The sequence below is a fragment of the Barbus barbus genome (genome assembly GCF_936440315.1).
Source record: "Barbus barbus genome assembly, chromosome: 25".
NCBI lineage: Eukaryota > Metazoa > Chordata > Actinopteri > Cypriniformes > Cyprinidae > Barbus > Barbus barbus.
The window spans coordinates 10,774,588-10,801,376 of NC_136753.1; the positions used below are offsets into that span (position 1 = coordinate 10,774,588).

Below are 26,789 nucleotides of genomic sequence, written 5' to 3' on the forward strand. Positions count from 1 at the left end.
ATATCATATCATATACGCCCACAGAACTGTAAAGGTATTCCCGGAAACCCGTCAAAATAAAAGTTTGGTTTAACTTGGAAGACACTGCGGCAGAAATATATTAATATTGTTCAGCGGACAGTACATACTGCTACTACTAGGCTACTATTAATTTCATGCACTAAAATGGCTTGCTGTGTGCAGAGCCGTTTTTGGCAAGGTAAAAAGGGTCATGTTTTACACTACCATTGAGAAATTTTAACCAATGTATGTTAGACTTTTCATTAAGACCCTAAAGAATCATATCAACTTGATTGGCATCCGATGAAAATTGGCATCCGATGACCCCTTTAATTACTAGGCTTTCCCAAGGGTTTTGGGTCGGAGTTCTTTCACCACTATCTACCTCTTATGTAGCAAAAAATTTGCAATCCGCTCTAGCTAAACCTGACAGTTTCCAGTCTCCTAGCTACAGAACTAAATAAAAGATTACCTTATTGGCCCTTTCAGTTCCCCTCCTCTTTCCCCTTTTTGGATTAATTCTATCGGTACACCTCATTCTAACAGTGTTGCAAGTGTTGATAAAAGCATTCCCTTAGAACACTTCTCTCTTTTCTTCGCTTTGGTGGGTGACGTTATCCATCTATTCAAGCTAGTGGGATACAGCGCCTGGTCAGCTAAAACTGATATCACAGATTCTTATAAAATTATGCCCATTCACTCCTCTGACTGGCTTCTTTTCGGGTTCAAATGGGAATCGAAGTTTTATTTTGCTACGAGACTTACTTTCGGCTGCAGAAGGTTTTGTGTTGGATCCTGTTAAACGTTTGCAAGCTCCCTTTCATACTACATTTATTCAATATTCAATCAGGATCCCCCGGTGCAGAGAGTAGTGATGCGCTGGTCCTCCCACTCAGAGGCTATGTTGCAGGCGGCGATGCCATCTCTCACGTCCTCCACTCTTCCCTCACACACATGGACAGCAACAATGGGAATTATGTAAGGCTGCTATTCATTGACTATAGCTCAGCTTTCAATACTATAGTCCCCATCAAGCTGGCTTCTAAACTCACAGACCTCGGCCTAAACTCCTCACTCTGAGACTGGATTCAAGACTTTCTCACCAGCAGACCTCAAGTGGTGAAAGTTGGCCAGTTCACCTCAAACTCCATCACCCTGAACGTAGGAGCCACACAGGGCTGTGTCCTGAGTCCCTGCTTTACTCTCTCTACACGCATGACTGCGTGTCCTCTCACAGCTCCACATCTATTATCAAATTCGCTGATGATACTGTGGTTTTGGGCCTCATCTCCAACAATGATGAGACCGCATACTTGGATGAGGTAGAGAGACTCACATCATGGTGCCAGGACAACTGTCTCTTTCTGAATGTGAGAAAAACCAGAGAGCTGATCATGGACTTTAGGAAGAGACAGCAGCAGCCCTACACTCCTCTTATGATCAGTGGGACCCCTGTGGAGATGGTGAGTAGCTTCAAGTACCTCGGTGTAAACATCTCAGAGAACCTGACTTGGACTACACACATCCAAACACAGGTTAAGAAAGACAGGCATAGACTGTACCATCTGCGTCAGCTGAGGAAATTCAGGGTCTCACCAGCAATCCTGAAAACTTTCTATTCAGGGACCATAGAAAGTGCATCTCAGTGTTGTATGGAAACAGCTCCAATCAGGACTGCTAAGCACTACAGAGAGTTGTGCGCTTAGCTGAGTGCATCTCAGGGTCTGCTCTCCCCTCTCTGCAGGACATCTACCTCAAACGCTGAAAAAATAGAGCTGTCAAAATCATCAAGGACTCAAATCACCCTGGTAACCGTCTATTCACTTTGCTTCCATCTGGTAAGCGCTTCCGTAGCCTGATGGCAAAAACTGAGACTTAGGAGGAGCTTCTTCCCCCAGGCCATCAGGCTCCTAAACTCTAACTCTGTGTCATAACATCACTTGACTCCAATGTAAATATCACCATATCAAAAAGCTATTCATAATTTTTCTCTACCTCATATTGCTGCTATTTAAATAACTTGTACAACTTTTTTGCATGTTTTTTTTTGCACATTCCTGTAATATTACTATTTAAGTCAACAACATACTGACCTGCACATTTATATTTATATTTTTTAATCTTTTATTTTATTTTATTCTTTTATTTTTTTCTACTTTTCCTTTTCTTAATATTTGTATTCTATATAATTGCACTGTCCTTGGAGCGGACCTGACCTACATTTCACTGCTGGTTAAAATTATATATGTATAATTTTGTATGCGACAAATAAAAATCTTGAATGCTGTACGCTTTCCTCTCAATAACAAAAACAATAACATACTTGGCCACACACCACTTCCCTTTCAGCTCAAAATACCCAACAGATATTTTTTATAGCTTGTTAAAATTGCCACTTTTAGGGTATGAGCCCAAACGCTCTGATATGGAATATGTTGCTTTAATGCAAATGAGCTGGTGCTCCTGGAGAAGAGGGCGGAGTTTCAAGAGCTCAGGCATTAGCAGCGCTAGCCTTTACAAATAAACATTCCACGATTAGTACAAGCTGGATATATTTACAGAAAACATACTGTTTCAAAGTCATTCATCTGATTGTACTGTGCATAATAAATTTACGAAATACACAGACGGGAGAACGGTGGGATAAAAATAACAACATAGCTGGTCTCAAAGAAATACATCCTTGATAACCAGTTGTGTCCGCATCAGTACACTTAAAGTTTACAAATGTAATATTGAAGTAAATGTTTTTGACTATGTTGTACATATTTTAGGCTGTGATGGTTTTTTGATTAGTTTTTCATTTAAATATTTGACTAGTTTTAGATCATCATTGTTCAACTAATATTGCATGTATTTGGTAGTGCTATTGACAGCTATTTGTAATGTACAGGTCCTTTTCAAAAAATTAGCATATTGTGATAAAGTTCATTATTTTCTGTAATGTACTGATAAACATTAGACTTTCATATATTTTAGATTCATTACAACACAACTGAAGTAGTTCAAGCCTTTTATTGTTTTAATATTGATGATTTTGGCATACAGCTCATGAAAACCCAAAATTCCTATCTCAAAAAATTAGCATATTTCATCCGACCAATAAAAGAAAAGTGTTAATACAAAAAAAAAAAAAAAGTCAACCTTCAAATAATTATGTTCAGTTATGCACTCAATACTTGGTCGGGAATCCTTTTGCAGAAATGGAGGCCCAGGATGCTTCGATAGCGGCCTTAAGCTCATCCAGAGTGTTGGGTCTTGCGTCTCTCAACTTTCTCTTCACAATATCCCACAGATTCTCTATGGGGTTCAGGTCAGGAGAGTTGGCAGGCCAATTGAGCACAGTAATACCATGGTCAGTAAACCATTTACCAGTGGTTTTGGCACTGTGAGCAGGTGCCAGGTCGTGCTGAAAAATGAAATCATCTCCATAAAGCTTTTCAGCAGATGGAAGCATGAAGTGCTCCAAAATCTCCTGATAGCTAGCTGCATTGACCCTGCCCTTGATAAAACACAGTGGACCAACACCAGCATCACTGACTGTGGGTACTTGACACTGGACTTCAGGCATTTTGGCATTTCCCTCTCCCCAGTCTTCCTCCAGACTCCGGCACCTTGATTTCCGAATGACATGCAAAATTTGCTTTCATCCGAAAAAAGTACTTTGGACCACTGAGCAACAGTCCAGTGCTGCTTCTCTGTAGCCCAGGTCAGGCGCTTCTGCCGCTGTTTCTGGTTCAAAAGTGGCTTGACCTGGGGAATGCGGCACCTGTAGCCCATTTCCTGCACACGCCTGTACACGGTGGCTCTGGATGTTTCTACTCCAGACTCAGTCCACTGCTTCCGCAGGTCCCCCAAGGTCTGGAATCGGTCCTTCTCCACAATCTTCCTCAGGGTCCGGTCACCTCTTCTCGTTGTGCTGCGTTTTCTGCCACACTTTTTCCTTCCCACAGACTTCCCACTGAGGTGCCTTGATACAGCACTCTGGGAACAGCCTATTCGTTCAGAAATTTCTTTCTGTGTCTTACCCTCTTGCTTGAGGGTGTCAATGATGGCCTTCTGGACAGCAGTCAGGTCGGCAGTCTTACCCATGATTGCGGTTTTGAGTAATGAACCAGGCTGGGAGTTTTTAAAAGCCTCAGGAATCTTTTGCAGGTGTTTAGAGTTAATTAGTTGATTCAGATGAGTAGGTTAATAGCTCGTTTAGAGAACCTTTTCATGATATGCTAATTTTTTGAGATAGGAATTTTGGGTTTTCATGAGCTGTATGCCAAAATCATCAATATTAAAACAATAAAAGGCTTGAACTACTTCAGTTGTGTTGTAATGAATCTAAAATATATGAAAGTCTAATGTTTATCAGTACATTACAGAAAATAATGAACTTTATCACAATATGCTAATTTTTTGAAAAGGACCTGTATTAATATTGTGTGCACCTGCCCGGGGACTGCTGATGGAAATTAGCATTTGCTAACTCTGGTACAAAGCATCTTTTCGTAAGATTAATGTATTTTGTACATTGTCCCTGACAAATAAACTACTAAAATAAAAATAAATTCACTCATGATTATGAGCTCAACAAACTCAAGCGATTGACTCACATTGCTTTCATATGCAACTTTTAACTACCATTTCCTATTCCAGATCATTCATGAAGACAGCACCCCTGAAAACAGACAGAGACAATGGTAGCTTTAGCATCATTAGCCTTACAGAGTGCCAAGAAGTTCTTTCAGAAGGGCAATTTGGAAAAACACGTGGCACTTTGTCTGGAGCTGACGTTCACGCACAAAGTGTTGGTATTTATCCCTACACGTTTTGAGGACTTTACCGATTTTTTTCCAGGACATTTCCTTAGACAATGAAACTTAACCACAGCTTCCTCAGGCTCAGATGGAGGGAGTCTATGGAGACTCCCATGTTCGTTAGTGCATCCCAAAACACAACACTTGAAAAGCCTCTTTGGTGCGGAGTCTGACATTGGATATCTACAGAAGCAATAGCAAGTAATCAGTAATGGCGGAGGCGGACCGCAGCTTCTCACTCAGGGCTGTATCTATAGGACAGCGTCACAAATGGGCGGGACTTTTTCCCCTCGGTGACATGAATAGAGGGAGAATCTGAAACAGCTCATTCTGAGAGACCGTTTATAATTTTTTAGATTATAATAAAATGAGTTGGTGGACTTTTACCATTATAGGCTGGTTGCTTTCACAAACTGCAGTCACACAACTGTGTTCTAACACATTATAAAAGTGATTTTTGCATAATAGGTCCCCTTTAATTCAGTCACTGATTTTTTCCATAAGCATATGCATTTATTAGAAGAAAAAAATCCTTTAATAAGACATGCAGTTTAGCCAGGCATTTTCTTCCAGAAAATGTGAAAGGTTTACATAGCATATTAAATCAATATATTGATAGCTCTGGACCAGGGATGGGCAACTGGCGTGTCAATGTCTTTTAGTGCAGCCCGCTGGATCAGACTCGCCGCTCATCATATTGATTACAGTGTAGTAGAAGAATGTGCATTAAACACCGACTAACATTGACAAAAATAAATGAACAATTGACAATGAAAATCGCAGAAAGATACCCATATGTTTGGAAACGTAATTTGTAATGAAAGATTTAAATTTAAATCACCATACACCACTGCTCACAAAGTAGTAAGATACACCGGTATCAGTGCCAGAGTTGCACTTGCCTCAGATTTCAAAGTTAAAGTGCATAGTCAAGAAAAACTGTCAAATGCATGACAGAAATGTATGCACTGGATTATGTTCTTAGGGTTTCTGCGAGTCCTTATAATGTATTCAATTTATCACATTTTGGTCCATAAAAAAAAAAACAAGAGTCTTAATGGTTTCAAGAGATCTTACATTTGAGGACGGAAAGACAATAATTGCAATATAGCTTAATGTGACGATTAAACTTGACAAGGCTGTGATTTCATTGAAGAAATAAGAGCGCTGCACCTTTCAAAGTCAGGTGTTGCGCTGCTTGAAGTACTGCAATTACTGGGGAAACTGCTATATTTCTGCCATTCCAAAAGCACCGCCTGTTGGCAGAGATGTTTTAAGTTAAGACCAATGCGAAAGTCGACCCATATTTTTAAATTTGAATCGGTGGATCAACAAGAAGCTAATGCATTATAAAAACCTAAACAAGAAACTAAGATGTATTTGTAAGATGTATTTCATATGTTACTTAATATAACAATTGACTGATAATCAATAACAATTGACTGATAATTTAATTAATGTGATAATTAATACTTTTGACATTCCTTTTCTTTAAAATTGTTTAAAGGCTGAAATGGGAGGTTTATCATTTAATAAAACGTTTTTTTGAAAACCTGTATCTGAACTGAAAATCATGCTTTTTACAGTCATTTTTCAATTTAATGTTACCATATCCATTGCCCTACCTTACCCATATATTAATTTATACCCATATATTAGTTTACTCTGTTATATATTAATTTTATTTGTGCAGGTCTTAAGGTCTTTAAAAGTCTTAAATTTGATTTTAAAAATCCTGCAGATACCATGTTATGTCATGGAACCATTTGGAATAACTATTTTTGGAATAAGCACTTTTTAACTGTCCTCTTAGGTTGTGTTGAGAATGTTATGTAGGTCACTAATCAAAAATAGGACCTTTGTACACGTTTGTTGTAAAACAAATGCAAAATGTAATTGAGATGTTTACATTTGCTTGTTGGGTTAACATTGTCAACTAACAACAAAGTTTCCCATATGAATTGGCATAACTGCACAAGTTTTATAGTTAATAAACTCTTTTAAAATAAATTACCTTATACTTTGATTTCCTTCAATAAAAAAGAAACTTAATCTGGCCCCTTGGTATAAAGCATAAAAATTGCTGGCCCTCATCAATATCAAAGTTGTCCATCCCTGCTCTGGACTATAAAAGCCCTAAAGCAGAAAATAACTGAAGACAAAAGCCCTGTCCTCCAACTTTTTACCATCATGCCAACCCCTCCTCCTGCTCTCAGTCTCATCTGCACGAGGTCTTTTATAGCATATGTATTTATTAGGGCTGGGTTTTGACACAAATTTGGCGATTTGATTCTCATTTACAAACTTGCAATTTGATTACCAATTCGATTCGATATTATTTTTTTATATACATCATGGTACAGTACATGCCAAATTTAAATGAGAAAAAAAAAATCCTCTTAAATAATGCTGACAAATATACATGAGTCCGTTAGAACTACATAACTATAATATTGAAAGTTAAAATTAGCTGATTTGTATACAAGCTCTTAAAATTGCACTCAATGAAGTTCTTATAAGTTACAATTACATAATATTTATACTGCAAGTTTTTTTTTTTAACATTTAAATGCTTGCTGTCATAAAAACTTGTCGGATTTATTCAAACGCAAATTAAACATTAAAGAACAGTAAAAAATTATAATGAATAAAGTAACCTCATATGGTGGTTATATTTAGCAAAACGCTCCTCTCTGGAGTTCATATCTCTAGCTGACTAATGAGTTTATGGTAAATGTGACATCCTGACAGTTTACAAGCCGTTGTCTTTCTGCGGTTAATACATTGAGTGATTACATGAGACAGGATACGGCTTTCGGTAAATTGTACCCTTTTAACTTACTAAACGTAACTTAACGTAATAAAATGGGACAGAAATTGAAATCTGAGACTTTGTTGCACGTCAAAAGTAACAAAGCACAAAGCTTACTTCGATTTATTGGATGGGGTGTGCGCTATGTCGTCACGTTCATTAACTGAAAACAGGCTAGACTAATCAATTCTTGGGATTTAAGAATCAATATAGTTTCGTAAAAATACATATGTAGCATTTAGCACTGCATATAAAACCATAAATTATATTCTGCCTCATATGGTGATCAGAATTTTCATCAGTGCAATCAAAGTTATTTTAGACACTCGCTAGTATCTGAGAGTGAGCTTTTGCGCTTAACAAGTTTGCTATTCTGAGTTTTCTAAAAAGCTCTTGTGGTAAACTTTTAAATACCCCTCCCAGGATTTTTCATGTGGTTGTCACCAGACTTGGTGTTATCAAAAATGCAAAGTCATTGATGAAGCTAAATTTGATAACTCGAATGATTTGGCCTAGTGCTGGTTGCTCAATTGTTATATCGTCAGCCTGTGAGATCACCGAGACACAATATTATCGTGCTAATTCAATTATGTATTTACTTAGTTTCATTGCCGGAAAGCGAACCACCTCCAGCATAAGGCTAAAAGCAGCCTAATGTTTTTAATATGACTGAATTTGTATTTCACATATTCCCTTATTTACACTACACATGTCTGCGGTGTGTTAAGGCTCTGACACTGCCACCGGAGCTGGCAGCCCCTCTAGTCAATGCTTGTGTTTATACACGCGCCGCCACAGCACGTTTCTGAAGCGTCCCATTAGCGGCTCTCTGCACTGCCTTACTAAAGATAGGTGCCAAGGCTATTTTTGACAGATAATAATAATAATAATAAAAATAAATATAGCTGCAAGCAGCAATTAAGTCGCCAAGCACACCAGAAGCAAAATGAGGAGCTAAGCATGGCATGGAGCATCAGACCAACTGCAACAATGAGTCATTAAAGCAATTTTAGGATGATTGTAATTGAAATGGCTGAAAAATCATAAATACAACCTCTCTCTCCACCCTCAATACCACGACTGAGGTGAGACCCTTGAGCAAGGCACCAAAACCCCCAACTGCTCCCCGGGCGCTGCAGTGCTACTGTGTGCACACTTGGATGGGTTAAATGCAGAGCACAAATTCCGAGTATGGGTCACAATACTTGGTCACACACCACTTCCCTTTCCCCTAGTAACATGATTTAATGGCTTATCGCTTTTTGCCAATTAGGTGGCACTGCTATCAAATCGATATTATGGCTATTAATTTTTTTCTTTGATAATTCATATTTTATTCAATAGTACAATAAAAGGTTGTTTTAATTCATTATTTATTCATTACATTTATATAGCGCTTTTCTGGGTACTCAAAGTGCTTTACATGGAAGAGGGAATCTCCTCAACCTCCACCAATGTGACAGCAGCCATATTGCACCAGAACGCCCACCACACACTAAGATTTTATTCAATAGTACAATAAAAGATTGTTCAAGAATACAATCATTTATTTCAGAGATATAAAAAAATTATCTTAAGGGTATTTTTCTTTACCTCTCATTCAGAGTCAGGTAGGAGGTAGTATGTTTCCAATACATTCTTGTTCTCTCTCAACAATGATTTAAGATCACACACCGATGGCAACGGAATCTTGCTAAACTGTATCCAATCTGCACCTCTTCTGCTGCACCTCTGTCATTTTCTGTGGGTCTCTGGAATTGTCAGTCAGCAAACTTCATTCTGGCCATTTCTTCTAGTCTACTCTTAGTATCTTGACTGAGATCTGGATTCGTCAAGAAGACTCAGCAACCCCTGCTGTTCTCTCTAACAACTTCCCTTTCTCTCACACCCCCTGGCAGGTTGGAAGGGCACTGGTCTTCTCATTTCTAATAATTGGAAATACTCAACCCACTCTTCCCCATGCAATAAAAATTATTTTGAGTTTCATGCTATTATGGTGATCGCTCCTGATAAACTCCATATTGTAATGATTTATCAACTTCCTGGTCATATAGAATCCTTTACAGAGGAGCTGAATGGGCTGCTGTCCTCATTCTCTGTGGATGGCAGTCTACTTGTAGTCTTTGGTGACTTCAAAATCCATCCGGAGAAGCCTTACACTGCAGACTTCCACTCCTAGCTTCATTCGATCTCAAATGGCTTACCACCACAAGCACTAACAAATCAGGCAACCAGCTTGATTTAATTTTACACATGCAATTGTTTCACAGACAACATTTGGTAAAACCTCTAGACATCTCTGCTCATTTCTTTATTACATTTCTTTTTAACCTACATATTACTACCTGTGTGCCAACAATTCCTCTACCAGTTACTTTTAGGCAAAACCTACCCTGCTTTTCACCCTTCCATCTTTCCTCTGTAGTGTTATCCTCTCTTCCCTCATCCACTCATTTCTCATCTCTGGATGTAAATACAGCAGCTGACACTTTATGATCCACTTTAACTTAATGTCAAGACAATATCTGTCTATACAGGCCAGTGCATACTACCCCTTCTAACCTAAAACGTTGGCCACTGTATCATCATCTTTACTGTATTTTTGCTGAGCAGTCTTTTGGGTGACTCACCAATGTAATAGATTTCTCTAATACAAAAAAATGAAATGGGCTTGACCAAAATTATTTTGGGGAGTAGAATTTATTGAAGATGGTAGTGTAGTCAAGTCAAGTCACCTTTATTATATAGCGCTTTTAACAATGTAAATTGTATCAAAGCAACTGCACAATATCCAAAAAAAAAAAAAAAAAAAAAAAAAAAGGAAATAGTGTGTCAATAGTGTAAAATGAGAAGAAAAAAAAATTGCAATCAAGAAAAAAAAAATTGCAAGTGTGCAATAGTGTAGCAATTCTTCAATAGCGATGTTAGCATGTCTTCCTTCAAACAATCTTAATCCTTGTATGAATCCTAGCTTCTCCCAAATTCCTGTCTGTGGGATATAATTTTATACCTGGGCTAGAATACCGGACACGGGCTAGAAACAATAATGTTAGGACCTTCCCGCTGGAGATTCTGCAATCTACAAGCGTTCCTGAGGAATACTGTTCCTTTGTTATTCTAATGGAATGGACCGTTTGGTTCACACCTTTATAGACAGTTACATTATTTCTGTCACAGAATGACCAACTGAACTTTAACCAATCAGGTTTCAGCAGCGGCCATTCAACTGCTTTGCTCTCGGTCACTGTAGCCTTGCAGATAGAGAAAGCGGATTCCAAATCCTCAGTTCTTATTCTGCTGGATCTATCTGCCACTTTTAACACTGTGAATTATCAGATTATCCTGTCTACCATCACCGGATTTGCACCCCACTGGTTTGAATCTTATCTTACAGGTAGGTCTTTCAGGGTTTCCTGGGGAGGAGAGGTATCCAAAGAACATCAACTGGCCACAGGGTTTCCTCAGGGATCCGTTCTTGGAGCCCTCCTCTTCTCCATATACACTACATCACTGGGACCCATTATACAGGCACATGGTTTCTCCTACATAATTCTACCATTGATGACACACAGCTCTATCATTCATTTCGACCAGACAATCCAGTAGAGGCTGCACGGATCTTAGGCTGCCAGTAAACATCTCGGCATGGATGAAAGAACATCACCTGCAGCTCAACCTGGGAAAAACTGAGCTTCTAGTTTTCCCTGGCACCCCGACTACAGCATGATTTCAGCATCCTGCTAGGTTCATCAAAAATTATTCTTTGGTGACCAGCTGACCTTCAAGAACCATATTGTAAAGACAGCTTGATCATGCAGGTTTACATTACACAACATCAGGAGGATCAGGCCCTTCCAAACAGAGCACGATGCACAACTTCTTGTCCAGGCCCATGCCATTTCTAGGCTGGACTATTGCAATCCTCTTCTAGCTGGACTTCCATCATGCACAATCAAACCTTGACAAATGTTTCATGAGCCCCAAAGGGCCCACGTCACCTCTCTCTATCTCCCTGCACTGGCTACCGGTTGCAGCTCGCATCAAGTTCAAGACATTGATGTTTGCGTACAGAATAGCCACAGGCTCAGCACCCTCCTACTTCCTCCTCACAGATCTCAGGCTTCTTGAGGGGATGTAGATTCGTAAGAGTAAGCAAGTGATGCCTTGTGGTAACATCACAGAGAGGCATTTTCATTCACCTTTCCTGTCTGGTGAAATGATCTTCCCACAATCGCAGTAATTAACAGAACACCCCACACGTTATGTAACAGCAACACTAATCTAATCCCATACCCAACCCAATTGACAAAAACTGGGACCCGAACCGCACCTGCATTAAATCTCCTACATGAGGCAGAAAAAACTCAAAGCTTTTATTGCAAATAGATTAAATACAGAAAGCAAGCAAAGGGTGCTCCCTTTAATATACTCACTACAGCTGTCAATCAGTGGCAGCGTGACTGGCTACATTGCTCAGCGTGTACTGGACCCAGTCGAAAATAGTCTTGGTTATTGGACCCGCAACCCACCCATGCTTGTCACCATCCGGCCTGCACACATAAATACTATTCCACCCGTTACATCATGTATCAGCGATTCATCTGCGTGTACCCACCCTCATGCAGGACTCTGGCTTCCCCCCCTATGGAAAACATAAGACAACTCTGGCCCAAGAGAGTGATGGTAAATTAAGTTTACATGAAATATATTTGAAATTTCATTCTGCATCTTCTGAGATTTCATTGTAATCCTTCTCATAAAGTCACTGAATTAACCATTAACTGTTCACCTGATTGTGTTGCCGTCTGCGTGTGATGTTAGATCGTTCTTGAAAGAACAAGAATTTATTGCAAACACACTACCGCCTACCTGACTCTGCCTGAGAGGTAAGGAAAAATACATTTACCTGAGAATTTTTCTTTTATATCTCTGAAATATATGATAGTATTCTTGAAAACAATCTTTTGAAGTATTATTGAATAAAATAGTTAATTATCAAAGAAAGAAAAATTAATAACCGTAATATGGACTTTTGTAAATGCTGTGACACTGTGATACTCGGATACAGTTATTTCCTTCTCACATTGCTGATTTCACCATTAACTCTTCACCCGAACAGTTTATGTTGCTGCATATGGTATCATTGTAATCCTTGACCATCAAAACATAGGGGTAGACATCACCTTTTCTGTTATGCTTGGTTCAGGAGATATGACACAAAATACATTTGGTTATGGCAGAAAGTAAACTGATCGCCATGGCAACCATGAGGTGTTTTTGCAATTGCTCTATTTCTGAAAATGTTTAGGGCCTCAAACTATACAAGCGTACCAAGTTTCATGCTTTTATGAAAAAGTGAACATTATTTTCACATATCACCTGGACTACTAGAGATACAGCCTCAGACGTAGTCTGGAATCATGCTAATTAATGGTTAATCAATGGTTTATCACTTTTGATCAATAGGTGGCGCTGTTACCAAATTAATGTGGTGTGATCAGTGTGAGGTGACAATAGGCCCTTTCGCACCGCAGGAACCTTTTTATAGTACCCGAACTAATTGTGGAACTACCCACTTTTTGGCGTGTTCGCCCCACGGGAACAATGAACTGTTTTAGTTCCCGGAACTCAGTTTGGAGGAGCCAAATTAGCTCCTACTTCAGAGTAGGGTCTAAAACAGTTCCATAGGAATAGTAAGTGTACGCTGATTGGCTAAACGCGTACGAAAACGCCCTCATCCGCCATGATTTAAAACGTTGTGTAAACACATACTGTGTAAACATTCCATGTCCATTACTGTGAAACCCGAAAGACACAAAATGACAGCTCCGATCACAGCGTCCTCCATCCTCCTGTTGTTAACGTCGTTGTTCTTTGTTTTCGTTGTTGAACGGCACGCACAAATGACGTCGCTGTCGACTGGCTTACGTCACTTCCACCATTTAAATGGTACTGGGAAATAGTTCGCGCAAAATCGTCCCAGTACTTTAGTACTGTACTTTTAGTTCTGGAACTAAAGCGGTGCTAAAGGGGCTAATGGCACATACAAAGTTTGGTGTAAATATGTCAAAGCTTTGCAGAGATACAGCTTCAGATGCAGTTTGGCAACTTTCCAGCAAATTCATTGATGCGTTAAACAATAACATTTCGTATATCGACACGAAATCCATAATTTTTTTGCCAGCATGGTCTGAAGATGATCCGCATCAAATTTGGTGAAAACGGTCTAGGAGGAGTTCGAAAAAGTAGGTTTTCTACATAGATCAAAATGGTGGACAGGAAATTCAGCCAATTATGGCATAATTGGTATCGATGTTCTTGGCATGATCCAAGGAACCTGCCAACATCAGTCTCATTACAATAGGCTAATGTAAACAAAAGTTATTAGCATTTTTAGAAATTTCATTATAACTTTTGACCATAAGGTGGCACTGCCCCCAAACTGAGTACCATCAGGGCATGGTGTTGAAGATGCTTAGTGAGTTTCGTAACGATACGTCAATGCATTCGTAAAATACAGCATTTTACGACAAAATTAAAAATGGCCGATGCCTAAATTGGCTGACATGATTGGGTAATGAAATTGGGTACGGTTCGCTTTGGCATGCTCTGCCGAATTTAAAGAGACAAGTTTTGTGATTTTTGGCCAAACCATTCAGAAGTTATAAGCAAAAATAAACATTTTCATATCTCCTGACCACTAGGTGGCACTGCGCCAAAACTGCAGGTAGCCTCAGGTCATCTTGTTATAACCAAGCGCCAACCTCCCGCTCCCTCTCTTGAAACCAACACGGAAGTGACTTAAACTGTAATTCGTCAACTGGCAGCTAGAGGCTGGCTGCAAAAGTAAATGCCATAGACTCCCCATGTTAAAATGCCCAACTTTACAGCAGAAAAAAAAAAACGTTTACAGCCTGGTTCAAAAAATTATTTTGGTCTATATAGATAATTTTGCCCTTCATGACAAATGTGAGGGGGGTGAATGTTTTTTATAATTCATCCGTTTAAATTATATCAAGCCTTAAAGTTCTGCATAATTAAGGGCGTGGCCACTTGAGTGACAGGTGGATTGTCGTTTCTGGCACCACCGTTGCACTTTGTGGGCGTGGTTTCAGCAAAAAGCCCCACCCACATCCTGACTTTTTGCCATTTTTCGATTATCCGGGAGTGACGCGCAGCCAAGATGGTGACGGCTGTCTCTGCGCACTTTGCGCTTCAGAAATGCTCTTCAGAAACCTACGGGTGACGTCACGGACACTACGTCCATTTTTCTTACAGTCTATGGTTATAGCCTCACATTCATTTTTGTGTGCTCTTCCCCGAATTCATTTATGCGTTATTCAAGAATGGTTTGACTAATCAACTTGAATTCCATAACTTTTTGCCAGCATGGTCTGAAGATGATCTCAGACCATGATGAAAATCAGACAAATCGTCTAGGACAAGTTCATTTGATGTACATTTGCATTTATATTTCCAATTTAATTTATTAAATTTAATTATAGTATTACCTAATAAAGGACTAAACTGATGTCAGCCAATACATCTTCGCTGATTACAACCCGACAGAAGGGCAAAAGTCGCTTCTATCATGCAAATATCATACCACATGCAAAAACAAAAAGAATTGGGAATGATTGAGTTTATAGACCTGCATAATAGCGGCTTCATTGTCTGCCAGACCTAGCAGGAAGATTCTGGCCTTGTCAATTTTGACAGGCACTATACGACCTCTCCACTCAACCTCACTCATCACAGCTGCCTGCTTAGCTCTCGTCTGAGTAATCAGCGCCTGAGAGACAGAAATAGAGAACACAACTGTAAAGATTTTGAACATGCTAATGCAACTTACTAATTTTATAAAATACATGATAAAAATGTATCCAATTGTGATTTTCTGAGAAGAAACCGGTTTTGGAATGGCATTTTGTCCCAGAAAACGCAAAAGGTTTACATAGTATATTAGATCAATATATTAATAGATCTGGACTATCAAAGTCCCTAAAACAGGAACAGAGCTGCAAAGACAAAACCCCCCAACCTCCAATTTTTCAGCCATCATTCCACCCCCTCCTCCTGCACTCAGTCTCATCTGCATGAGGTCGTTTATAGCATTCTGGTCACCTAGAGAACAAACAGTGTATAAAAGCAAAATCAATTCATTTCATAGGTCCCGGTTATTGTAAAACAAAGTTATGATAAAAGATTTATTATAAAGTTTATGAATTTAATGCATGAGAATGAGCAAGAGAGAACAGCACCACAGGTAACTTAGCCAACATTAGCGTTTAGTATGAAATGGCAATAAATAAATGAAAAAGTCTGTTATGTGTCCCACATAATTTGATGAGAAATTACAATAGTAGTCAATGAAATATAATGCAGACAAAACTAAGATTCAAGCTTGTTCTCAGTTTAAGGAGACTAACCTAGCAAACACAGAACATTCTCTAATGTTAGTGCTTCCTGTTTGGTTATTTTGAAAACGAAAAAATAATGTTCTAGGAACGTTCTTTTTAGGTTTTACATTTTGCAACCATAAAATAACATTCCCATAACGTTGCAGGAAGGATATTTGTAAATAACCTAAAAATAACCATTAGGGAACATTCTGTAGAAGTTATTTTTGTGCCGTGGGTAATAGCAGGATTTTCCACCCGGCTAACACCGCAAGTATATTTCAAACCTCTGGGAAGCACTCAATTACAGTAACATTTGGCAGACACTTCTCCAAAAAATTATCAGTTTTGCCTTGAAACCAGATCCTATGATCTATAGATCTCATTGTCATTGCTAGTGGTATACTCTGCTGTTTGAAATACAGGAACAAAATTCGAATGTAACAGTAACATTGGACAGCTTGTCCACATGTAAACAAACAGGTGACTGGTTCTTCTGTAAGGTGGACTTTCATCCCTACAGCTGACATATTGAGCATTGTGTTGCCTCTATGGCTGCATTTACACTGCAGGTCTTGATGACCAATTCCAATTTTGTGACTATATCCAATTTTTTGCATGCTTACATTTCTTTTAAAAGTGACCCATATCTGATGTGTGCATTTTTCACTGCACTTGGTGAAAGAAGCCAAAAATAGCATATATGGCATCACAAATCAATTTAAATAGTACATTGTTTAATTTATTGACATGTAATTCATATAGAAACGTTTTTAATGCAATAGTTCCATATATACATCAAAATTATATAGCCTAGTACAAATTCTTCAGGACAGTGATGTACGCAGCTCCGCTGAAAACTTGCGAGTGGAATACTACTCAGGGTGGTAGATATTGTTAAGCATGTCATGTCTTTATTTTTGTAATTAAAATCAAATACGTTCATCAGTGATTTTATATCAAAAGCAGGGACATGTTTGTGTGCTTTTTAATTGGAACGAACGGGACTGAAGCGCTTGTCTGTGCATGAGCCGCCATCACTGACAACAGCAGCAATGAGCACTCGGCGTCATTTCAAAAGCAACATTTCAGCATCAGATCGCCTTTTATTTAACACAAACGAACAAAATTAATACTCTGCTACTCAACTAGAGGCTTCATTTGTTAAGGCATGTCTGTACCGCAAAATGTTTTAAAAAACCCTCACTTTTCAATGACGTAGGAGTCACATTTACAGGGGAATATCCGATTTGTCCGCTTACATGGCAGGCGCAAATGCACGTATCTGATTCATATCGGATTTATTTCCACATATGAATGAGGCCTGAAACCGATCTGAGAATATCGGAATCCATGCGATTTTTTCCTGCTTACACTGTCATGGGCCATATCTGATCTGTGCCACATGAGGGAAAAAATAATTCAAAATAAAAATCGGAATTGGGTCACTTGAACCATGCAGTGTAAATGCGGCCTATGAAAAAGACAATTGTCTCTTTTAACTGTAAGGTGACAGAACAGCTGCAATATTGAGTGTTATGCCATCTCCTATTCATTCATGTATAGCCCAGCTTAGCCATAAACAGTCTCAGTTTCTCACCAATGTTATATGCACAGTATCGGATGTTAGGTGAAATCTCTTCCACTCTCTGATGATAAAGCACTGCTTGCTCCTCAGTAAAAGCACTTGCCAGTTTCTCATAGATGGTCCTGCAAACAGTCCACAGTTCAGTCAACAGAAAAAAAACAAAAAATCTATACACATCATATACAGGATAAATATACACCAAGCATTAGAGATGCACCGAAATGAGAATTCTGGGTCAAAGACGAAAATTCTGGATGCACTTGGCTGAAAACGGAAAATGCTTTGTAATTTGGGACTGCAGATGGAAATTATCATTTGCTAACTCTGGTACAAAGCATCTTTTCGTAAGATTAATGTATTTTGTACATTGTCCCTGACAAATAAACTACAATAAATACAATTATTTATTATTTTATTAAAGTGAGTTAAATTTAAAAAGTCTTACAAAATTAATTTTAATGATACTGAATTGAATAAACAAGCCAGTAAAATAACCACACTTTTACTGAAAGTAACAATAAAAGTTGACAAAATACATTAATATTAAAATAGATATATTATTATTATTATTCAGTTCTATGCAACAGAATCAGATATAGCTTTTTACTGATTATCCAAATAATGTGCAGTCCTAAAAAGCTATTATTATCAGAGCATGTGAGCGCAGCCAAAGTCTCTTTAAGACAAGTCCTGTCACTCGGCGGCCATCTTTGAAACGCCTCTCGGGCATCCAAGTGCAGCTCCTATCTATTTGAATGGGGAAACATCAAATTGTCCAAAACTGTTCACTAAGCTTATGATTAAATTTCCTATTTGAAATCACCAATGTAATCGGAGAACAACGGTCATAAACGTTTGTTAATGTTAATGAAAATAGTCGTTCATTTGGTAGTTCATGTTAGTGCACAGTGCATTGTGATTTTAAAAATGCATTAGTAAATGTTGAAATTAACATTAATAAATGCTGCAGAAGTATTGTTCATTCTCAGTTCATGTTAACTACACTAGTTAACTAATGTTAGCTACTGAACCTTATTGTGAAGTGTTACTATTTATATAAATGTATCTGTATACAATAAAGCCACAATACCAGCTACCAATAGGAGATTTCCGGCCGACAACGATTTTGGGGTAAATCCGGCCCTGTATTTGATACTGATTATGTTGCCAAATTGGTTTGTAACAGTTGTTGAATAAACAATTAAACTGAACAATTTAATCTTTTATTATATATTCTTTTAAATAGCTTGGATGTAGTAAACTACTTTTTCCATGTTGCTGTAGCTTAGCTCACTACATTTTCCAAGTAGCTTGCCCAACACTGAAATCTTTTTTTTTGTGTGTGTGTGTGGGGGGGGGGGCAAATAAAATTTGTATTTAGCCTTCATACAAATAAGAAATGTGAAATCGCTGTCAAATAAACATCTCAAACTCACCTTATTAATATTAACTTCTACTAATTATTAATCTTTAACTTCAAACTAAAGGCTAACATACACTACCAGTCAAACGTTTTTGAACAGTAAGCTTTGTTTATTAAAGAATTATCTTATGCTCACCAAGCCTGCATGTATGTATTTGATCCAAAATACAGCAAAAATAGTAACATTTTGAATTATTTTTAGCATTTAAAATAACTTTTCTATTTGAAAATATTTTAAAATGCAAGTTATTCCCATGATTTCAAAGCTGAATTTTTAGCATAATTACTCCAGTCGCACAATCCTTCAGAAATCATTCTGATTTGCTGCTCAAAAAAAACATTTGTTGAAAACAGCAGAGTAGAATTTTTTCAGGTTTCTTTGATGAATAGAAAGTTCAGAAGAACAGCATCTATCTGAAATAGAAATCTTTTGTAAATTTCTTTATCACTTTTGATAAATTTAAAGCATCCTTGTTAAATTAAAGTTCATTTAATCTTTATAATTTCTTATAGAAATTATACTGACTCCAAGCTGCTGCAGAAAACAAAAAAATTGAGCAACAACAAAAACATGTTGCTGGAGACGGGCTTATTATTGAAAATGCAATCTGATTCTCTGCCAGTAGGAGGCGCTTTGAGAGCCGTAGAACTAGCGGTTTCGCCAGTAATGGCTGTAATCTAAGCAGCTTCGCTCATGAACGTGACTTATCAGATAAAATGAAAATGCCATCAAAACTATTCTGAAGACAGTCGGTTCCCTTCAGAGATACATTCATATAAATCACCTGCGCCGCGTTTTGATTTTGAAATATGCAGTGCTCTTGTTTATTCAACCAAGTCAAATGCCACAAGTAAATCAACGTGTGGGAAACACTGGTAATGTATATGGAAAATGTGTCTAAAAATCATGTCACCGTTATTGAAAAAAATTACATGATATTGAATTATTGTCCAGCCCTGTATACTTGCGATATTACAATGGAAAGCCTGTCATTCATTCAGTGCTTATCATGGCGGAGATACTGTTGACAAGAAGTAAGAACAAACCAATATGCATGATTTGCAATGCTCAGGTGAAATGCTATAGTAATACCACAAATCTGTGGAAGCATTTACATCACGCATAAGGCGCCTTGATTTCCGCTATGAATTAAAAAATGTTGTTTACTACACACATACTAAAGTGTGGACGATGCTCGCGGTGTTTTCAGCCTCACTATATGATATGAACACACAAAAATCATCTCCAGCTGCTCTGAGAGTCACTTCATTGGCATTTTGCCGTTTAATTTGAGAAAACTACCATCGTATCACATTCACAGCAGCTGCAAGTTCTTTCACGGCAACCCATCAAAATAAAGGTTTGGTTTAACGTGAAGAAACTGTAACAAATATATTACTATTGTGCAGTCTTAAAACTCAGTGTAACAATACTACTAATAATAATAAAAAAATATAAAACTATTTTTAAAAGGAACAATCACATTTGCTTTATTTTTTATTTTAACAGTAAACCACTCTTAAGGGTTTAATTTTTATTTAAATAGGATAAATTAAATTAATGTTTTATGCCTTCATTTGATTACCAGAAAAAAATAAACATTTCATAGGGCCCCATTATTGTTTTAAAAAGAGAGTGTAAAATGTAGGTCTGTGGTTCTTAATTTCTTATTAATTTGCCATTTGTAAACTGATGTACACCATTCATTTTTTAGAAATATCAATAGCATTTGTATTAAAACTATATTCACTGAATGTGACCCAAAAAAAATAAAATAAAAAAAAGAAACGAATCAAGAATCGAAAGCTTGCAAATCCGAATCGAATCAGGACATCTGCAATGCTACCCAGCCCTATAATTCAATGTCTAATATTTTAAAAACAAACGGAACTTTTACCGGCACAAACAAACGAGACTATTAGGGGTGAATTTGGAGCATGTTTGGGGGGGGGGGGGGCATATTATATGTAAAATAATACATATTTTAATATCTAAAAACCCAAGCAGCACAAGTGAAAATTGTTACAGCACAAGCGGAGCACAAATGATTGAGACTATTTTGCCGACATTTTGCGTTGGGGGGGGGGGGGGGGGCAACTTCACGGAGGTTCACAAAATGCAACCATTTAGTCACAGTATGAACCCCTACTCTTAACATGATAAAACAATCAGTTAGATGCTTCATTTAACTTTGGGGCACCTGAAAGATACACACAAAAATAGGTTGAGTTCACTTTAAAGTCCAGATAGATAGAAATCAAAGCAAACACTTTCTTTGTTCAATCTGGTCACTGAAAAGGGGTTGGTTAATTTCGCTCTTAATGTGCACCAGATTAATGCATTTAATACATGGTTTTCTGAGACAGTATGCCCACAGACCACCCTACAGGGTCCGAGTTCCACCTACCATAGTCTTATAAAATCCTGTAGAAAAAACCTGCACTTGGTTAAAAAAAAAAACAGTTCATGATGAAGGATTATATCTCAAGAAAAATAAAAGGAGGAAAAAAATGGTTAATTACAACATTGTATGACATGGTCTTACAATGATAGTACACTAATGGTGTTAATATTTCTTTACTTTTCTGCTGAGTGCAACAAATGCATCACTAATAAATACTTAGAATGAAAGTAAGCACTAACTTGCACTTGTTAAAGGCCTCCATTGCAGATTTCCACTCCTGCAGTTCAAACTGAACCATGCCATTCAGATAAGCAGTGTATGCCTGCAGAAAACATGAAAGACACTTACAGCGGAACAGAGCTCAATCAAGTCAGCGATAAGACGACCTCAGGAACTGTTAATATTAAAAGCCTGTACACTATGGTGATTAGTGGACATGACAGTGACTTTTTTCACCTGATATTAAGATACATGTTTTGTGATCTAATCTAAAGTAGTCAAAGATTAAAAAAAAAAAAAAGGGTTCCGTGACTGACTCACTGAAACAACATCAAAATAGATAATCAAAATCACATATTTGTCTGACCTGAGCTTCTAGTTTGGTCTTGGCATCCACATGGGAACTCTCACACAACTTCTCTAGCTGCTCCCCATGTTTGGCTGCCTTTCGCAGACGAGCCAACAGGTGGAAACGCTTTCGGGGCTCAGTGTTAGATTCCTGTTTAAGCTGCATGGCATAACTCCATGCTCTTTCTGCTTCCATTAACACTAATAACAGATGTCTGTAGTATAGAGAGAGAGAGAGAGAGAGGGGGGGGGGGGGGGGGGGGCTCAGACCAAACATAATATGCATCTTGTTTACTGAAAATATTTTATGTGCTAAAGATTACCTGTTATCTGAAAGCAACTCCACAGTCACTTTCTTCCCAGTAAACTTGTGTCTGTTGCCCATTTTAAAGCCCAAAGTCTTTCTCAATCGACGCAATCGTCTGGAGCAATAACCCCTGTGATGTCAAAAGAAGAGGACCAACATAATTCAAGGTTTGTGCAGGTATAATGAAATCTAATTTAATGCTTTTAAAAAAAAAAGTGTTATACACGACCCATATTTCAGTAAAAAAAATTTTTTTTTTACTACACACACAACCAGTCAAAGATTTTTTATGTTTTTGAAACAAGAATCTTCTGCTCACTGCTCTGCATAATGTTTCAAATAAATCAGCATTTATTTTATATAAAATATTTTGTAAAATATTTTTGTCTTATCACTATCACTTTTGATCAATTTAATTTGTCCTTGTTGAATAAAAGTTTTTTTAAAAAACACTATTGTATTTTTTGAAAGGCAATTCAAATGTTTCCACAAAAAAAAAAAAAAAAAACTTTTCTATATTGATAATCAGAAATGTTTCTTGAGCAGCAAATCAGCACGTATGATCATTTCACAATATTGCTGTTTTTATTGTAATTTATCAAATAAATGGAGCCTTAGTAAGCATAAGAGACTTTTCAAAAACATAAAAAAATCCTAATGATCCCAAACTTTGACCAGTTATAGGCCTATGTTTTAAATTAACCACTCAATTTGACAATGCAAAGATGATCATCTTGGATATAGGGCTGGGCGATAATTCGATAACGATTATTATCGCAATATAACTTTCCTAGATAAAACGATATGAAGAATTCGATAAATGTTCGATATAATGTTTATGCGCCAAAAGCGGAACGAAAAAGCGCGTTGATCAAAGTTCAAACTGTCGCATGGCGCGAGCAGATGCGTTGACTCGGTCACACAAGCACTAAACAGCGCTGTGCGATCCAGTGTAAAGCGCTTGAATTCAGCGATGAACACAAATGACTCCATGATTTAAACTAGTTTAGAGCCAAACAGGAGAAACTGTGTGCAACGAGACAGTCAGAAGGCTTTTCAATCTACACATCGCCATCATTTACCATGGATTTTCTGTATTAACACTCATTGCACCATGGTATTATGACAGAAATGTGGGATATTCACATTGAATTTTATTACAGGAGTAATGGTGCATAATTATAGTTAAAGTATTTGTGATTAAGCTATAGCATGTGTGCATTTATACAGAATGTTTTTAGACCACTGTTTTTCATACAAACAGGCTACCTAAAAACCATATAGTTTTTTTTTTTTTAACCATGTATTGAGGTGCTATGTGTGTGGTTTTAATTGTGTTTATCATGATTTAAATGTATGGGAGATCATAAGCTTAATTTAAAAAAAATTTGGTCAGAATACATTTAACCATATAAAACAGAGGTTGGGACAATTTTTACAGATGTTACTGATTTTAAAAATGAACAAATTTGCCTCTGCATCCTAACTCAAGCTACTATCAAATGTGCATTTCTAAGAAACAAAAAGGGATATTATTATTAATACTATCAGGCAACCCAAACCTGTTTCTTGATTTGAAACAATATCACTCATTAGAACATGCAGAAAGAAAGAAATACATTTTTCTATTTAGATATATATTCTGTAAAGGAAAATTAGCAAATGGAGCAAAATTCTGGCTTTAAACTTGAAAGAAATAAAGATTTGACATTAATTGTGATAATTATCGATATCGACTGATATGAAAAAAATTGTGATTTTTTTTTTGCCATATTGTCCAGGCCTACTTGGATATGTGAGAAAATATATACAATTTAAACTATCACTTCTATATCAGTTCCTACTTCCTGAAATCAGCATATTTGTGATATTAAATTGATTTCAATGTGTTTTTTTAACTAAAGAAAGGGCATTTTTTTCCTAATCTAATAAAAAAAAATTCATATCAAATTCTTACATTTCATTACTGAATTTACATTGCAAAATTACAACTGCATGAATAATGTTATGAGCTTAGTGTTTAAAATAATTTTTAATATACAAATATGAAAAGTTGGAAAAAATGCAAAGATACTTTAAAATATTAGAGTAACCCGCCAGCAGGTGGCATCAAGTGATTGTGTTATATTAGGTGTGTTCGACTTGAAGCGGCGCTGCTTAGAATAATCAGTGTATGACATCAAAGTACCGCGAGAGTGATTTGAAAGCATAAGGATTCATCTGCTCTCGCGGTACTTTGATGTCATACACTGAACTTTCTGTGCAGCGCTGCTTCAAGTCGAACACACCTAAGAAGTGTTGTTAATAAATTTGAATCATTAGTTCAACCGATTAATTCAGACGGCTGATTCATTCAAGAATCAAGCAAGTGCCTGTCTTTACGAATGGATCACTGAATCATGGACTTATATGATGTCATTCAGTAACGAAACACCGTGTGATGCTTGGAGATTAGTGAATGATTATTACTCCTTTATAGAGTGGATAAAATCAATGTCAATTCTGCAATCGTGCTGATACTCGGGAATCAAGACTCTCTTGGTCGTATCATGTTGCTTAACTAGGCTACATCATATAGAACAAACATACTGCGGTAAAAATCGAGTTTATATTTATACCATGAGTTGTCTGTGTTGTTGCGCTCATTTGTTTTGATTTCTCCACGAGATTGTCTCACACACACCAGCTGTGCAAGCTTCAACATGTGTGACCTTGTTACTGTCAATACTTCATTAACAATCGTCATTTACGCCGAACGTAATAAAATCGGAGTCATTCTCGTCGAAATTGATCAATTGCATCACAATTTCTTTCTGACTTTACAAAATGAACATTCTCTGCTCTTAAGCCCGAGCCACACTGCACTATTTTCGGCTGTCCCCGACGAAAGATTGGCATCGTGAAAACAATCGTGGCGAATCAGAAATCGTCACGATTGTTTCACGATGCCAGTCTTTCAGTCTGGGACAGCCGAAAATAGTGCAGTGTGTCTCGGGCTTAAATTTTACTCCAGTACGCCGCTATCTAAACATCCGGCGTTACGGATATTTCGCACCGACCGCAGGCGATTACCAAAAAGTTCCGCGTGTGTGTATCACACCGATGTACATATTATGCGACAACAAATTAAAAAGTTATGATTATGAAGACGCTATATTCAAAATAAGATGAAACCCTGATAATTTCAGGAAAATTCTCTCTTCATTTCACTCATAAAAAAAATAAAAATCTGTTCAACCTCACTGCTGCCTCACCTGTAGCGCTGGTAATCCCCATGCCGGAGTCCATGCTGCTGCTGAGAGTCCTTAATGATCTGCAGGACTGAAGTCAGTGCTAAGGACAATAAACCTAAGATATTTCAATTCAACTGCAGCATGCTGGGATCTTAAAGTACTACCAAAGTGTATACTGCAAGAACTACACACTTAAATTAAACATCATCCACTACTTCAATCAGCACTCCAATGTGTATGAAAACCCTACTGAAACTCTTGATTATACAGAAGACTCCACTTAACTAGTCAGTACTTGTGTGACACGTATCCCGTAAGACCCCCGTATCACCGTACCACTCTCCACTAAACTGCTAAATTAATGCTGATCCCCAGTAACTTACTAGCTAATAACTAGCGATTTAACAGTGAGGATACTCTCCAGGCCAAGACTCTCGTCGATGCTCTTCTCTTTATTTTCCTCCATTTGCTGAGTTTTCAGCTCATTCTGCTGCTCCGCGGCCATTTTCAGCAAGCACACGTCTGAAATAGCAGCGGATGAGGATAATTCGTCTTCCTCTTTCTTCTATTATATGGCTGTCTTGCTAAATAAATGGCATTACCGCCACCTACTGTGCTGTAGCATGAACGTAATAAACAACACAGTCGTGGTCAGGGTTGTTTGACAACATTGGTAAAAAAAAAATAAAAAAAAAAAATAAAATAAAAAAAAACCTTGGTAAATATGATTTACAAAAAAGACTGTTAAAATTAAATCTGCATTGTTTATCAATTTGATATTTCATTAAAATTAATAAAAAAAAAATCTTAGAAAAAAAATAAAGAGGGGGAAAATCACATTATGAAATAAATATTCTTCTATAATACACAATGGCCACAGTTGTTGGTATCTTTAGAAATTTTATAAGCAAAATATCTCTAAAGTATATTCCCATTCATATTTACATTTTTATGTTTATATTTCATATTTACATCTAGGAATATGAGATAAATAAATGTACATATATAATTATATTTGGAAAAATAAACATCATTATTTGAATAAAAACACTTTGTAATCCACTTATCAAAGGTGGGTTAAATGTACTTGATTCTGAAATATCAAACACTATTTTTAAAACTAAGTGGATACAAAATTATATTTGTTCAAAAGATAAGCTATGGTATTACATCTCTAATATTATTTTTTTTAAAGTAGGTGGTATTGAATTTCTCCTTAATTGTAATTTTAATATTAGTAAGCTTCC

The 26,789-nt window shown here is 37.2% G+C and overlaps 1 protein-coding gene and 1 long non-coding RNA gene across 4 annotated transcripts in view; one reads left to right on the forward strand and one right to left on the reverse strand.

Moving 5' to 3' along the window:
- The window catches only part of LOC306844464, a 59,624-nt gene extending 53,260 nt beyond the window's left edge, over positions 1-6,364 (forward strand). Inside the window, exon 6 of the long non-coding RNA XR_013781917.1 lies at positions 4,648-6,364. This is a non-coding gene — a long non-coding RNA (uncharacterized lncRNA). The remainder of the gene's footprint in view (positions 1-4,647) is intronic.
- The window catches only part of srp68 (signal recognition particle 68), a 62,432-nt gene extending 36,332 nt beyond the window's left edge, over positions 1-26,100 (reverse strand). For all 3 annotated transcript variants that reach the window (XM_079376609.1, XM_079376610.1, XM_079376611.1), the window contains exons 1-8: positions 25,960-26,100; positions 25,564-25,630; positions 22,326-22,439; positions 22,022-22,217; positions 21,675-21,757; positions 17,620-17,729; positions 15,662-15,744; positions 15,272-15,412 (exon numbers count right to left, since the gene is read on the reverse strand). In XM_079376609.1, coding sequence (XP_079232735.1) covers positions 15,272-15,412; positions 15,662-15,744; positions 17,620-17,729; positions 21,675-21,757; positions 22,022-22,217; positions 22,326-22,439; positions 25,564-25,630; positions 25,960-26,047 — 882 coding nt within the window. In that variant the 5' untranslated portion in view covers positions 26,048-26,100. The remainder of the gene's footprint in view (positions 1-15,271; positions 15,413-15,661; positions 15,745-17,619; positions 17,730-21,674; positions 21,758-22,021; positions 22,218-22,325; positions 22,440-25,563; positions 25,631-25,959) is intronic.
- Between the last annotated feature and the right edge of the window lie 689 nt (positions 26,101-26,789).